Source organism: Podarcis vaucheri (assembly GCF_965113315.1).
Source record: "Podarcis vaucheri genome assembly, chromosome: 5".
Lineage (NCBI taxonomy): Eukaryota > Metazoa > Chordata > Lepidosauria > Squamata > Lacertidae > Podarcis > Podarcis vaucheri.
In genome coordinates this window covers 102,055,579-102,070,004 of record NC_138763.1, presented here as the reverse complement: position 1 = coordinate 102,070,004, position 14,426 = coordinate 102,055,579, and the positions used below count along the sequence as shown (strand labels likewise).

The window sequence follows — 14,426 nt, the reverse complement described above, 5'->3', positions numbered from 1 at the left end:
TAAGCTCCTCAGGGCAGAGCCCTTTCATTTGGCGGTGTCACTGTGTAAACTGCCGCGGACGTTGATGGTAACAGTCATCATCGTTCAGACTTCTAAATCCATTGGCTCATGACTGAAGTATGAAGAGTTGAATTCCATTTGTGAACAAACTACCACAGATCAAAACTCCACAAAGTGATCATATCACTTTGCCCATTTTCATTTTCCCCTCTTAACCTCCAAAACACAAGGGGGGGGGGGGCTGTTTAAGAGCCAATGATGAGCAAACTGCTCCTCCATGACACCAGCCAACAACCCAAAGCACATTCAGCCCGGTTTTATCAAATTAACTCTGTATCTAGAATGCAGTAAGCAACCTCAGCTCCCTATTCTTTTATATTCCCAAGAAGCTGGGCATACGTTAGGATTAGTTCTCCCCAAGGATTATAGCTGGTGGCTCTTATAAATAAGCTATTTTGATCAAGTTCACCAGTTCAGCAACAGCAGCCGACCCATTCAACCTGGAAAAGCCCCATGTTTCCAACAGAACATCTTTGTCTAGATGTGATGCAAAGGAACACATATCTACACTGCAATGGCTTAAAAGCGAAAGGAAGGAGGAGAAATAAATCGTTACAAGTCCACAGAACTCACTGCTAAAAAGGATGGTCAATCCGAGGTCAGGGACAAAAGTTGATTCCACCTCTGCTTCAGTTTGCAGAAGTCCAACTGCAATGCATTACTTGCAACATCTTGGGTAATTGTTAAGAATTTGAAGGATAGGCACAGTTTGGGGAACACAAGTGACTGTGCAGGAAGGCTAGGCAGAAGATGATAAAACATGCTCCACCCTTCTCCTGTTTATGTGCATTTCCCCCCAGCAAGCTGCAACCAGCTAGGCCTGGCAAGTTTGGGAATAATGGCCTGGCTTGCACATACGATAAGCCACAGCTGATTTAGCCAAAGTGTAATTTGTCTGAATGTCTAAACACATCCAAGACGCTAACCATGGCTTGCTTTCTGGCAGCAAAGCACAATGTTAAGCCATGGTTGCTGTTGGCTTATGAGCCATGGTTTGTTTTCTAACATTGCCTTGACGTTATGTCCAAATCCAACAGCCTTGCTGAACCATGGTTAGGCCACCAGAGATGCTCACCAGGATACAGCAGCTGGAAAAGAAAGCAATGGCATTGCGCCATGAGTTTTGCTATGCTATGCTAGTTACCTGGGAAGGCACTTTATTGTCATTGTACAACCTGTGTACAATGAAATTAAACAAGCCTCCATTGTCGTCATCCCCAAACACTCAATCTCTTATCAAACAACACACCATCTTGCAAGTCAATTTCACTATGTTATTTTTCGTTCAACAGCCTAACAGCTCACGGATAGAAGCTATTTTTTAGCCTGTTGGTATGGCTGATTATACTTCTATATCTCCTGCCCAAGGGTAGAAGATTAAAGAGGTGATGGCTGGGGTGTGAGTCATCCCTGAGAATTGTTCTCACTCTCCTAAGGCAACAATCCCTTGCGAAGTCATCTAGCAGACTAGATGCTAAAACCAAGAAAAGACCAGTAAAACACAGGCTCTCCTGGTTAGTAAACGGGGTTATTTAATTTTGGCAGTCTTTCCTCAAGATCCCCAAATGTCTGAATGGCATTAGTAGGAATTTAATGGACCTATGTAGAAAATAACTCTCTTTTTTTTTTTATAAAATTTTTATTGGGTTTTCACATTTTATATAGACAAAAACAAAAACACAAAAAACAGATAAACACATAAACAAAGAAAAAAAAGAAAACAACAACAAACATATATACTTTCCCGCAAATATTATTTCCTAACCCTGGTCATTGACTTCCCCCTACCCCCTCCCTTGCATCCCCATTTCCAAATTTATGTCAGCAAATTGGCATTTCCCTATCCTAATATTAGTCCTTTTATAAAAACAAACAAAATTAATTTTTTCTAAGTTGGACCTCAATTCCCTTCCATCGATTTCCCATTTTGTCTTGAATAATGATCTTTTTAACCAAATCCCATAATCATGAGTGTTGTTAGAACTTAATTTTTCCCTCCCTCCCATCCCCGGTTTGCGTCCCTTCCCAAAGCATGTCCAAAATAACAATTCTTAGCCCGGGTTCCTCACGTCCGAGGCCCTCCAGTCTCTTTCAGTCCCTCTCCGCCGGTCTTGTTGGTAACCCTTTATGCCAGTCGTCACATCTCGAAAGAGTTCTTTCACCATCAATCCAAAGACTCTTCCCATATTTGCAAACAGCTGCTGAAGAGTTTCCACAAGGCATGAATCTTGAAGGTAATCAAAGTCAGAGTCTATGTGGAGGCCCCAATTATATTTCTTTATTTTAAATTCCTTAATTTCATAGACTCCCAGGGCCTCCACTTTCGTCTTCTGGATCTTTCGTGGATTTATAGTAGATTTACTCCAATAGTCTCCTTGTTTGTATTCCACAGGCGTCAGCTTCTGCTCAGTATTTTCCCACATCACTTCTTCTCTTTCTTGTTTTGTCTTCTCCTCTGCTTTTATTATCATTTCTGGTTCAGCTGTGGATTCTTTCTCATTGAGGTCCTCTTTACATTCAGCAGGACTACTTGTTTCAGAAGTCAAGGTCATCAATTGTTCACTCATAGCCGTAGTCTGCTCTTGTAAGATTCCAACCAAATAAAACATCCTTTCGATTTCTCCCAGTATCTTTCCATCCACAGCCATTGTAATTCCACAGAATTCCCTCTAGAGGGAATCTGGTTACTTAATATTCTTCTCCCCAACAGTCCTCTGTCTTGTTATTGTTTCTTTATTTCCAACAATTTTAGATCAATTGTAACTCTTTTTAATCCAGAGGTAACTTAGGTAGCAATTTTCCACTATTAACAGTCCGTTTGACAGCTTTGACAGCTGTCAAACTCTGCACTTCTTAAACCAGCTCCAAAGCAGGACGCTCCCGGGCCCGGGAGGGGGGGTTGTTTACATCAGAACATAAAACATCCAACACTTCTCTCTCCTGCTCAAAATTTCCAAATCTTGGAAGTTACTGTCTTTTTTAAAACTCACCCTTTACAGGGTAGGCACTCCAGCTTAGTTCTTTTTTCGTTGCTCTAGATCGTCTGCAAGGTAGGGGGTGCGGACTTCCTTTTAGCACATCCCCCGATCGTCTCAAATTCAGTGGATAAATTTCTTAAAAGCCAAGTCCAAATTACTCACGGGTTGTTTTTTCAGCCGAATTTCAAGGAAGGAAGTCAGCGCTCTCCGGTCATGGCTCGCGGCTTCGCTCAGCAGAGGTAGCGATGGACTCTCAGTGCCGCGCCACCCCCCGTATCCCCTCCGCAGCCTTTAAAAAGGCTCTTCGCGAATCAGGGGGGGCGCTTAAGGCACCCGCCGAGTCTTCAGTCCGCAGGCATTCCGCGCCTGCGGTTTTAAGGGTCCCCGTGTCGCCGGCACGGCAAAGACCCGTCCCCTGCTGAGCCGATTCCCTCCGGAGCTCGGAGGGAATCCGCCATTCCCAGATCGCGTCAACCCCGGAAGTCTGTAGAAAATAACTCTCAATGAGCCTGGGATAAACGAAGAGAGCTGTAGAATTTTCTTTCATGGTTCTGGAGACACCCCCCCCCCCGTTACTTTCTTACACTTTCCAAGTTCCTTTCTTGGCAGGAGAGTATTCGAGCAAATTATCACTGCAGTACATTCTCCAAATGCAGCAGAGCAGTTTGAAAATTATTTCAGGCATAACAGCAACTGTCTTCCCAGTGAAGCTTAGACATTATTTCCAGACAAAGTGAACATATGATGAAGTTGAGGGTTTAGCAAAAGGGTGAAAGTTGTATCCCAACAGAAGAGCCAGGAAGAAGTACACACAACCAGTCTATTCAGAAACAAGTGAGCAGAAGCAAGCCTTGAGCTCACAGCATCCCAATTCCCTTTTCCCTACGCTTGAGGGGGATTAAAAGCTCCCTATCCTGATGTGAAGCAAACCATCATTTGATGGGTGCAGTCCTAAACACACTTCCTGGGAAGAAGCCCCACTGAACACAATGAGACTGAATGATGAGTAAGCATCCATTACCTAATGGCTTCCTCCAGTTCTACTGAATTGGGTTTTTAGCGATGTGACATAGAATAGCTCCCAGCTTCAGTCTCTGCAGCATATTTACTAATTCTCCACTACAGTGGTACCTCGGGTTACATATGCTTCAGGCTACATACGCTTCAGGTTACAGACTCCGCTAACCCAGAAATATTACCTCGAGTTAATTACTTTGCTTCAGGATGAGAACAGAAATCGTGCTCCGGCAGTGTGGCAGCAGCAGGAGGCCCCATTAGCTAAAGTGGTGCTTCAGGTTAAGAACAGTTTCAGGTTAAGAACAGACCTCTGGAACAAATTAAGTACTTAACCCGATGTACCACTGTATTCTGCTATAACCAGGGGAAGCCACAGAAAGACTCTGCCCAAGCCAGCTTCTGAAAGTTTCTCTCTAAGCTTCTGAAAGTCTCTTTCTGTGCTTTGAGTTTCGTATTTTAACTCTTCAAATTGTAACTTGTAAAAGGCAGGTGCTTACCCAAAGGTCTCCGAATTGCGTGTCCACATTTGAACCACACCTTTCTAATCCCAATCCCAATGTTGCATTAAGATAGAGGACAATGAAATTTCAAAATACATTTGAACTACTGTATTAGCCTTCCCCCACAACATACACACTTTAGTATAGTGGAAGTTTAACATACGGGTGGGTGTGGGTGTGGGTGTTTTATAGCCAAGGAACTTCTGCGGAATTTTCCATTATGTGGTCAAAAGAAAAATAAAGAAGGGAGAAAATTATCTCAGTGAAACCAGAGACAAAATGCTTCCTTTCTCATACATACACACACACACTTACACTTAAAATAAAGTACATCTTTACTACCCATGCTAATTTTGTCATTAATGGTTGGGAATTATCCCGGGTAATATCCTTGTAAGGTTATTCCAATTTATCTTCACAACAGCCAATGAGGTAAATATGGTAGAAATTTGTAGACTGGCCTAAGGTCACCATATACACTTCATAGCTATGCTTACGCAAAAGCTTGCAATGCCGAGAAGCCCAAGCAATTTGCTAAGTCTGTAAATGGAAGATGCCTCAGTGCTGTATTTCAAACTAAATACTGCCCATGGTTCATCAATACTCATCAAAACAACCCCCTTTGTAGACTCTCTACATGCCATCTCTTCATGGCCAGGTATCTCTCACCAGGTCTGGTAAAACGTGGCCTCTGCTGTGCCTCATCAGGCTAGACCATGTCAGGTCTCAGGGACTCTGCATGTTCAAAAGCACTTTTTACTTTAACATTACTTTGCATCAGGGATGTGGAAGCTGTGGCCCTCCAGAAGACGTTGGGCTACAACGCCCATCATCCCTGGTCCTTGATTCTGCTGCACCAGGCAAAAATGTTCCTTTCTAACCAGGCCTTCTATGGCCTTTTAAAAGTGTTTCTGGGGGGGGGGTATTGGTTTTCATTTGACCCCATAGTTCTCAATCTCAGGTATAGTGGTTAGTGCTGGACCTGGGAGACCAGGACTCAACTCCCCACTCAGCCATGAAGTCCACTGGGGGACATCGGGCCAGACACTGTCTCCATCGCTCTATCCTATCTCACAGGCTGTTGCGAAGATAAAATGAAGAGAACATAAGCTATGGGCGTCCCCTTGAACTCCTTGGAAGAAAGGTGCGATAGAAATGTAGCCGCAGCAGCAGCATCCGAGCGTAACAAAGCTTACAGTTGCTTTTGTTCACATGCACCCTTTGCAAACACTCCTCTTTTGCCACTGCCACCCCCCTCTCTGCTTTTGCCATCCCTTGTGTTTCCCCACTTAACCACTTCAACAGCCTAAACCCAAATTCAGCCTTGTCGGTTAAGCTACTCCTATCAAAAGAAAAGAAAACAGCACAATGCTGCTTACTAAGGAAGTCCACTTTGTTCCCAGCTAATTAAAGAAGCAGCATCAATTCGGCCGAGAAGATTCCTCCAGCCAAAAAGCTGCGCTCATAACACAACCTGGCAAAACCTGGCAAAACAACAGCCAAACTCAGCAGAACCCAGCGCACTTGGCAGTTGCTGAGTGCAGCAATAAATTCACAGGAATCAGGATCCAGCATTATGGACTGTGCGTGCTCGGTTGCAAGGCAAACTTTTACAACCCAAGAAGGACTTTCACATAAACAACACATCATTCACCTGTTGTTCCATTCAGCTTTCAAATTAGACTGTTTCACACAAACCTTTACTCTACAAGCAAGAGATCACATTTAAGGTAGACGACTAAAGTGTGAATTGCCTGCCTTGGGACTCTCTGGAAAGGAAAGATCAGGGAAGATCTTCTCTAAAGGCAAAGGGTTCCAAAGATACCGGGATGGTCATGGCACAGTAATTTTAAATGCCTGTGCATGGACACCACAGTAATACATGGGAGAACAGTTAGTGCAAGAGTGGGAGGCCATAGATCGGGATCTCCTGAGAGATCTCTGGCTAACGTACAGTAAATAGGCCAAGATTTCTGGCTCCCAATTGTTTGACAATGGCAACAAGAAAATGAATCCCAAATGGAAATTAATCAGCTGAAACAAAGAAAAGTCAAAGAACTGATTTGTGGGCAGAAGGACTGTGGACCCAGGTCCATCCTGGCACTCACAGCAAAGCCCTCTGCTCACCAGCTGCTCAAACACACCCAGCTCTTTAATTCAGAGTTACAGATAGGTAGCCGTGTTGGTCTGCCATAGTCAAAATAAAAAAATTCTTTCCAGTAGCACCTTAAAGACCAACTAAGTTAGTTCTTGGTATGAGCTTTCGTGTGCATGCACACTTCTTCAGATACACTGAAACAGAAGTTGCTGGACCCTTCTATATAGTGAGAAGGTGGGGAGGGGTATTACTCAGAAGGGTGGTGGGAATGGGAGATTGGCAGATAGCTGAGATGAGCCATTTCTCACCTTCTCACCCCTTGCCTTTTCCTGTAAGACCTATTACAGTCGTTAAGAGTCCTTGAGAGTCGTCAACAGGCTCATCTCAGCTATCTGCCAATCTCCCATTCCCACCACCCTTCTGAGTAATACCCCTCCCCACCTTCTCACTATATAGAAGGGTCCAGCAACTTCTGTTTCAGTGTATCTGAAGAAGTGTGCATGCACACGAAAGCTCATACCAAGAACTAACTTAGTTGGTCTTTAAGGTGCTACTGGAAAGAATTTTTTTATTTTAATTCGGAGTGTTTATCTTCCGCACCTGGCTCTTATTGCTGGATCATAAGGTTCTTTCAAATAAAACACAAAGTAGATCCCGCAAGCCTAAGTCACTGGGTCATGAGAAACAAACATTAAAGGATCTTGTGTGTATTCACACGCAGTTGACTGCTCTGGTCAATTTGCTGCCTTCCCACTGAGAACCAATAATTCCTCTGCAACTGTCTATGAGGCCCATTGCGTTCATACAATCACTCATCCTACCCTCAGCTGACACCTTTCTACGGCCTAGGCACATGGGTGGGCAAACTAAGGCCCGGGGGCCAAGGCCAGCCCAGTCGCCTTCTCAATCCGACCCACGGACGGTCCAGCGTGTTTTCACATGAGTAGAATCTGTGTTTTTATTTAGAATGCATCTCTGGGTTATTTGTGGGACTTAGGGTTAGGAATTCATTCTCCCCCCCAAAAAAAAAAATAGTCCGGCCCCCCACAAAGTCTGAGAGACAGTGGACCAGCACCCTGCTGAAAACGTTTGTTGACCCTTGGCCCAGGGCACCAGAAAGGGCACAAAGGCCAAACTGACTCGCCAGCATTGGTCTGTATGGGAAACTGAACAACAGATTAATGGCCAATAACCTTGAGCGGGTCTTTCCATCACTGCTGGCAAGCACTGGATCAAATTAAGCCCCAGCTCCATGCACATCATTTTACAGCTTGGGAACAGATGATCTAGAGAAAACAGCTGCAGACCTTTGCATTTTAAAATGTTAATAATGAAAGGAAATGTGGCAAGCTAGGAAGTCCAGCAGGAAAGGGAGGGGGAAGGGAAGCAACTTCCTTTGATCCACATTGGGAAGCGATGCGCTTGTGTTTATCTTCTTGAAAACTACAGTTCTCAGCATGCTTACAATGGAGTAAGTCCTCCTGCACCCACCCAGTGGGACTTAATTTCCAAGGGAACGTGTTTAAGGTCAGGCTCCATCAGGGTGCGATCCTAAACAAGGCCCTGGAAATTCTGCAGAATTTTTCCAAGTAAATATCCTAATTCAGATGCCACCTTGGGCAGCCTTTGGTGCATGCCATGAAACTGGTTCCATGCTTAAAGTTCAACTGTTCTACTTGCAAAGGTCACATGCTGGTGCCATGCTCCCCTGGCACACGCTCCCTGGCACACCAACACTAAGTGTAGGCAAGCAAGTCCAGGAAACAGATGAGTTTTCTTACAAGGCATTACATTTAAATAGGACCTAAGTGCTCCACTGTTAAGTTCATTTAAAATGAGTTGTTTTAATAGCCATTCAGAAGAATGCTGGTAACACTTCCCCAATCTTTTACATCAAAGCCAAGAACATTTTTGATCAGCTTAGAAATCAAAACAGACACAACTGAAGGAAGTGACTGCTGGATTTCCTGCCAGTTGACTGCAGCTTAGTCCTCATGTGCTCATTGCAACATTTTTCTAAACCCTGTGCAACTTTCACAACAACAAATTCAACTTATGACTTGGAAATTTATTAATAATTTGTTCCCTACCCATCTGAATGATCACTGCAGCTGGTGACAGCAGCCACGAAATTAAAAGACGCCTGCTTCTTGGGAGAAAAGCAATGACCAACCTAGACAGCATCTTAAAAAGCAGAGACATTACCTTGCCAACAAAGATCCGTATAGTAAAAGCTATGGTTTTCCCAGTAGTGATGTATGGAAGTGAAAGCAGGACCATAAAGAAGGCTGATCGCCGAAGAATTGATGCTTTTGAATTATGGTGCTGGAGAAGACTCTTGAGAGTCCCATGGACTGCAAGAAGATCCAATCTCTCCATTCTGAAGGAAATCAGCCCTGAGTGCTCACTGGAAGGACAGATCGTGAAGCTGAGGCTCCAATACTTTGGCTACCTCATGAGAAGAGAAGACTCCCTGGAAAAGACCCTGATGTTGGGAAAGATGGAGGGCACAAGGAGAAGGGGATGACAGAGGACAAGATGGTTGGATAGTGTTCTCGAAGCTACCAGCATGAATTTGACTAAACTGTGGGAAGCAGTGGAAGACAGAAGTTCCTGGCATGCTCTGGTCCATGGGGTCACGAAGAGTCGGACACGACTAAACAACAACAACCACCCATCTGAATGGGTTGCCTCAGCCACTCTGGGCAGCTTCCCTCAAAGTAAGTTGCTCCTTCTAACTCAGGACGGTCTACTCTACCCACTGACCAACAGGAGTCCTCCAGGGTTTCAGGCAGGAGTCTATCCCAGTACACCAAGGACTGAACCTGCGACCTTCTGTCTGCAAGGCACTTATCACATCTGTTGGCATCACAACTGCCCCGTATGAATGGGGAGTGTGCCCTAAAAGAAACCCAATGCCCCCCTGTTTCTTCACATTGAACTTCCAAATAAACATGAATAGGACTGAGAGGTGTAAGCCGCTTTCCCCCCTGTGAACTGCTTTGAGAACAGATTTACTTGTGAAAAAAGTTGCATATAAATAACCTGGAGCTGGGGAGGTGGAGAGAAAATACCACTAGCCTATACAATGGTGGATTAGCATCCAGTTTCTGGTGTGCAATGAACCACATTTCAAGACAGAGTAGAGCAATTTTTGTGGAGTTGGGTTTAACTCAAGGGTATCTTTTTGACAAGCAACTTTTCCACCCGTGCTTAAACCCCCATCAGGTGGTAGTAAGATGCAATGAGATTTAGCTGAGGGATAGGAAATCTCTGGCCCCCAGGTATGTCCAATGGTGAGGAGAGCTGTAGTTGTGAAATGCCGCCTCCTCCTCCAGACAAGCGATTTGTTGAGCATCCATCCCCATTTGTTTGCACAAAGTCTGTGCAGAGGTTAAATCATATTTGCTGTTTATTGAGCACTTGTTCCAATTTCTGGGGTGGTTAAGAAATACATCCATTTAAATACGTCTCGGCTACAATGTGAAATTAGTCAAAGGATTCTGATTTACTTATGTAAGGATTTCAAAGAACGGCTTGTTCAATGCTTCCCTTCTCTCTAAAGAGAGGGTGGGAACCCTCCACCCTCCCCCACCCTTTTATTCTAGGCCCTCACACTCTATGTGTGAGTCTGCTAACCTCTTCCATACTTTGATAGGTTGTCTCTCTACACTAATCATGACCTATATTTGAAGCACCAAGTTGCCACATTCCTTTCCCCAAACGTGCTTCCATCTGTGCCTTTAATAAAAAAAAGTTTTTCATTGGATGGGTGACCATGTGTTGAGATTCCGGCATTGCAGGGGGTTGGACTAGATGACCCTAGGGGTCCCTCCCAACTCTACCATTCTATGATACCATGGCAGGAAAAGCTTCCCCTGCCATTTCTGCAGCTGCAGTGCACCTATCAAAGCCATGGAAGCCCTCCAAAGAAGGGGGGGACCTGTCTCGCTCCCTGCAAATCACCAATCAAATCATTTCTTGATCACCTTTACAACAACCGTGTGTGGTAGAAAGGCATCATTACAGTGGTACCTAAGGTTAAGTACTTAATTTGTTCCGGAAGTCTGTACTTAACCTGAAAATGTTCTTAACCTGAAGCACCACTTCAGCTAATGGGGCATCCCGCTGCCGCCACAGCACAATTTCTGTTCTCACTCTGAAGCAAAGTTCTTAACCCGAAGCACTATTTCTGGGTTAGCGGAGTCTGTAACCTGAAGCATATGTAACCCGAGGTACCACTGCATTCCCAAATTGCAGAGAGGCAGGGAGATACAGGGGTTTACAAACAGAGCTACCCGTCTGCAGGGCACGTGAGATCTGAGCTGCTCTTCCAAGGGGAGCCCCTTGCGCCAGCTGGCACAGTCATTTGGCGCAACTCTACCCCGCGCATCACCCCGCGGAAGCCTCGCTCATCTTACAAGAGACAGAAGAGAATTCCTGGGGAACTTCTCCTCAGCCCCCTTCCCGCTCCATTGTCCCTGGCTGCCTCCACGAGAAACCCAGCAGCGCCGCGAGGAAAGTTTTCCAGACAACTGGAAATAATCAGAGGGCGGCGGGCTGGGCTGGGAGCTCCGCATTCCGAGCGGAGAGGCAGCGCGCAGCTGCGATCCTAAGCCTCCTTCTAGGGCAGCCACGAGCCAGGGCTGCGCGAGTCCCCCCACCCCGCACGGAAGCCCGCCGGGTCTTCCTCCTCCTCCTCCTTGTCCTCCCGGCGCCCCGCTCACCCTCTCGGGCTTTCTTCTTCCTGGCCAGCGTCCCGCCGAGCTTGCCCAGGAAGGACTCGTCCTTCTTCATCCTGTGCGGCCGCAGGGTGGGCGAGCGCACCGGCGTGGAGGACATGGGCGCGCCCGGGACGCGGCTTCCGTGCTGCGAGGGGGCCAGGCGCGGAGAGAGGGCGGCCAGAGGCCCGCAGCGGCGCCGGCAGCCGGGAGACACGCAGCCCGCCGCGGGGCGCACCGTGACGGGAGGCGGGGCGCGCGCGCGCGCAAGGGCGCATCCCCGCCGGGGCCGGAGGGTCTGCCCAGAGAGCGCAGCCAGGCCGAGGGGCGGGTCCGGAGGAAGGGCGAGCCGGCACCTTCGGCTCCGTAGCCTGGAGCCAAGGCTTTCCTTCGAGGGGAAACAAGCGCCTTAACAAAGGGGGGGGGAGTGGCTCTGAGCACGTGCCTTGCTCGAGAAGGGCCACAGCTTTCTAGAAAAAGGGAAGAAAACTGAACCCAGGTCGGTGGTGCTTCTGGGCATGTGCCGAGTGCCATTCTGCCGTGAGAAAGGGGAAGGGGACGAGTTCAGAGACTGAGCCCTGCAAAAGGAATGCGCACGTTTATCTTCTTCCGCAATGGCAAAACTATTAAGCAGGATTTCGCCGATGAAAATAGGGACATCCTGTTGTTGTTGTTTCCACCCCACCCATCGGACTGGGATGCCCCAGGCACTCTGGGCGGCTTCCAACAAATATAGAAACATAATAAAACATTTAAAAACTTCCCTATTCAGGACTGCCTTCAGATGTTTTCTAAGGTTGTCTAGTCGCTTTTGTGGGGGGTGGGAGGTGGGTATGGGAACACCACCTAGTGAGGCCTCTACAAGTGTTCCCATCACCCTTTCCCCACACCTTTTGGTAGTGGTATGACCCATGCAAAATATCATTTCACAATATGTAGCAGTGACACACATTATGTGTTACAGATAGGTAGCCGTGTTGGTCTGCCGTAGTCAAAATAAAAAAATTCCTTCCAGTAGCACCTTAAAGACCAACTAAGTTAGTTCTTGGTATGAGCTTTCGTGTGCATGCACACTTCTTCAGATACACTGAAACTGAAGAAGTGTGCATGCACACGAAAGCTCATACCAAGAACTAACTTAGTTGGTCTTTAAGGTGCTACTGGAAGGATTTTTTTTAGTTTGACACATTATGTGTGTGTGTGTGTGATTCCTTGGAAGTTTTTAAGCAGTTTGGATGGCCATCAGTCATAGTGGTTAGTGGTAGGTCCTGTATTGCAGGGGGTTGGGCTAGATGACCCTTGGGATTCCTACCAACTCTACGATCATCATGAAGCTGCATGCTTATCAACATAGCGTTTCTTGCCTTTGCCAAAGCTGTAGAACAGTGTTTTTCAACCACTGTTCCGGGGCACACTAGTGTGCCGCGAAATGTTGCCTGGTGTGCCGTGGGAAAAATTGAAAAATTCGAAAGATTTTAAAAAAATAAAAATGCCAAATTTTCACCCACTAGGCGGGCGCCGGACTGTGTCCACCCTATTTTCCATCCGATTCCCCATAGAGAGCAGCGGGGCTCTGACATCTCCCTCTCCGCACACAGTGCGGAGACGGAGCTGTCATCCGCCGGCTCAGCGGGGATCAGCGGATCAATCCCCGCTGAGCAGAGAACGGTCCGCAACGTTTGATTCCAGCCAGAATATCAGCTTTGTGTTCAGCCAAACAGACCCAGGTTGCACACTGAATAAAGTATTTTATAATTTTTCATATTTCTGTTTACTTACTATTTCATAATAAAGTAATTATAAAATACTTTCTTTGTGTTTATTTGATTCCTATTCAAGAGAATTACTTTATATATAGTCAATATAGGCACAGAGTTAAATTTTTTAACATTTTCTAATGGTGGTGTGCCTCGTGATTTTTTTCATGAAACAAGTGTGCCTTTGCCCAAAAAAGGTTGAAAAACACTGCTGTAGATAATGTGAACAGAACAAGGAAAATATCCGTTGGAATGCAACAAATGTAGCTATCCAAATTTCTTATGACAAGGAAGTGGCTGGGATATTGCCAAAGTCTTATTGCTGGGGAAATGAGGCTCCTTCCCAAGCTGGTTGTGCAGAACACAGTTGCATGTGTGCCATGGGCACCTATTGGACAGCACCTGTTACATCACCAGTAGTGAGCAATGCATTTCTCTCCACCTACTAATGCCAGGTACATTGCTTGTGACTCTAATACCAGTGGCCACCTTGCAAAGAGGAAACCTGCATATTGCCTTCCTTGCACTGCTTCCTTCCTGGTCAAGCTTTAGAAGATTCTCCTCAATCGCCATCACCTCCCATCTCCATCGCTGCTAGTACCATGTGTTAGCCATTCTGAGCTGTTTGAATGGGACCACTGCCCAGGCCTCAGGATCATCTTAAGAGAAAATAAATGATGGTGATGCATAGAAGAAAAGTCACAGTAAAATGAAATTAATAAACTGGAATTATACAATTATTGCTATAATTAAAGAATGCACATACTGTGTGTCATTACTGGACTAATACAAATATCTGGTTTGCATCTGTGAGATGCAGGGTGATGGGACTAGATGGATCATTAGCCTGATCCAGTATGTTCTTACTATGTAACTGGATGATATAATTAAAAGCTTAAGAGTGCATTTGCCATCGTATAAAGATGAGACACAATGCACCGAGCTTTCCCTGCCTTTAGAGAGTCAAAGGTGCTCCTGTAACTGACAGCAGTGGAAGAGCAGCCCTGGCTGGGCCTAGCTGTTGCTTCTCTTTGCAAGTCACCCACACCGTAGAAAGTGTAGGGCTTGTGTCCAGTGAAGATGAGTGAGGCACCAAGCGTTTAGTTCCTCTTTAATGGAAGAGGGACTGCTGAGCAGCAGTCAGGATCTAAAATAGCAGAGCAGGAAGAAGCTCTGTTAGTCATCAAAACAGTTTCCTTTCCCTCGAGAAATGTTTTGATACGCCCTGAAAAACCGTCTCTGCTCACACATCTGCAAAGCAAGCCCTTTCAATATGGATACCAAACCCTAAACAT

The 14,426-nt window shown here is 45.9% G+C and overlaps 1 protein-coding gene across 1 annotated transcript in view; it reads right to left on the bottom strand.

The window, feature by feature from the left end:
• The window catches only part of PARVB (parvin beta), a 41,378-nt gene extending 29,873 nt beyond the window's left edge, over positions 1 to 11,505 (bottom strand). The window contains exon 1 of the mRNA XM_082223243.1: positions 11,381 to 11,505. Within this exon, the coding sequence (XP_082079369.1) occupies positions 11,381 to 11,495 (115 nt within the window). The 5' untranslated portion in view covers positions 11,496 to 11,505. The remainder of the gene's footprint in view (positions 1 to 11,380) is intronic.
• Positions 11,506 to 14,426: the final 2,921 nt, after the last annotated feature.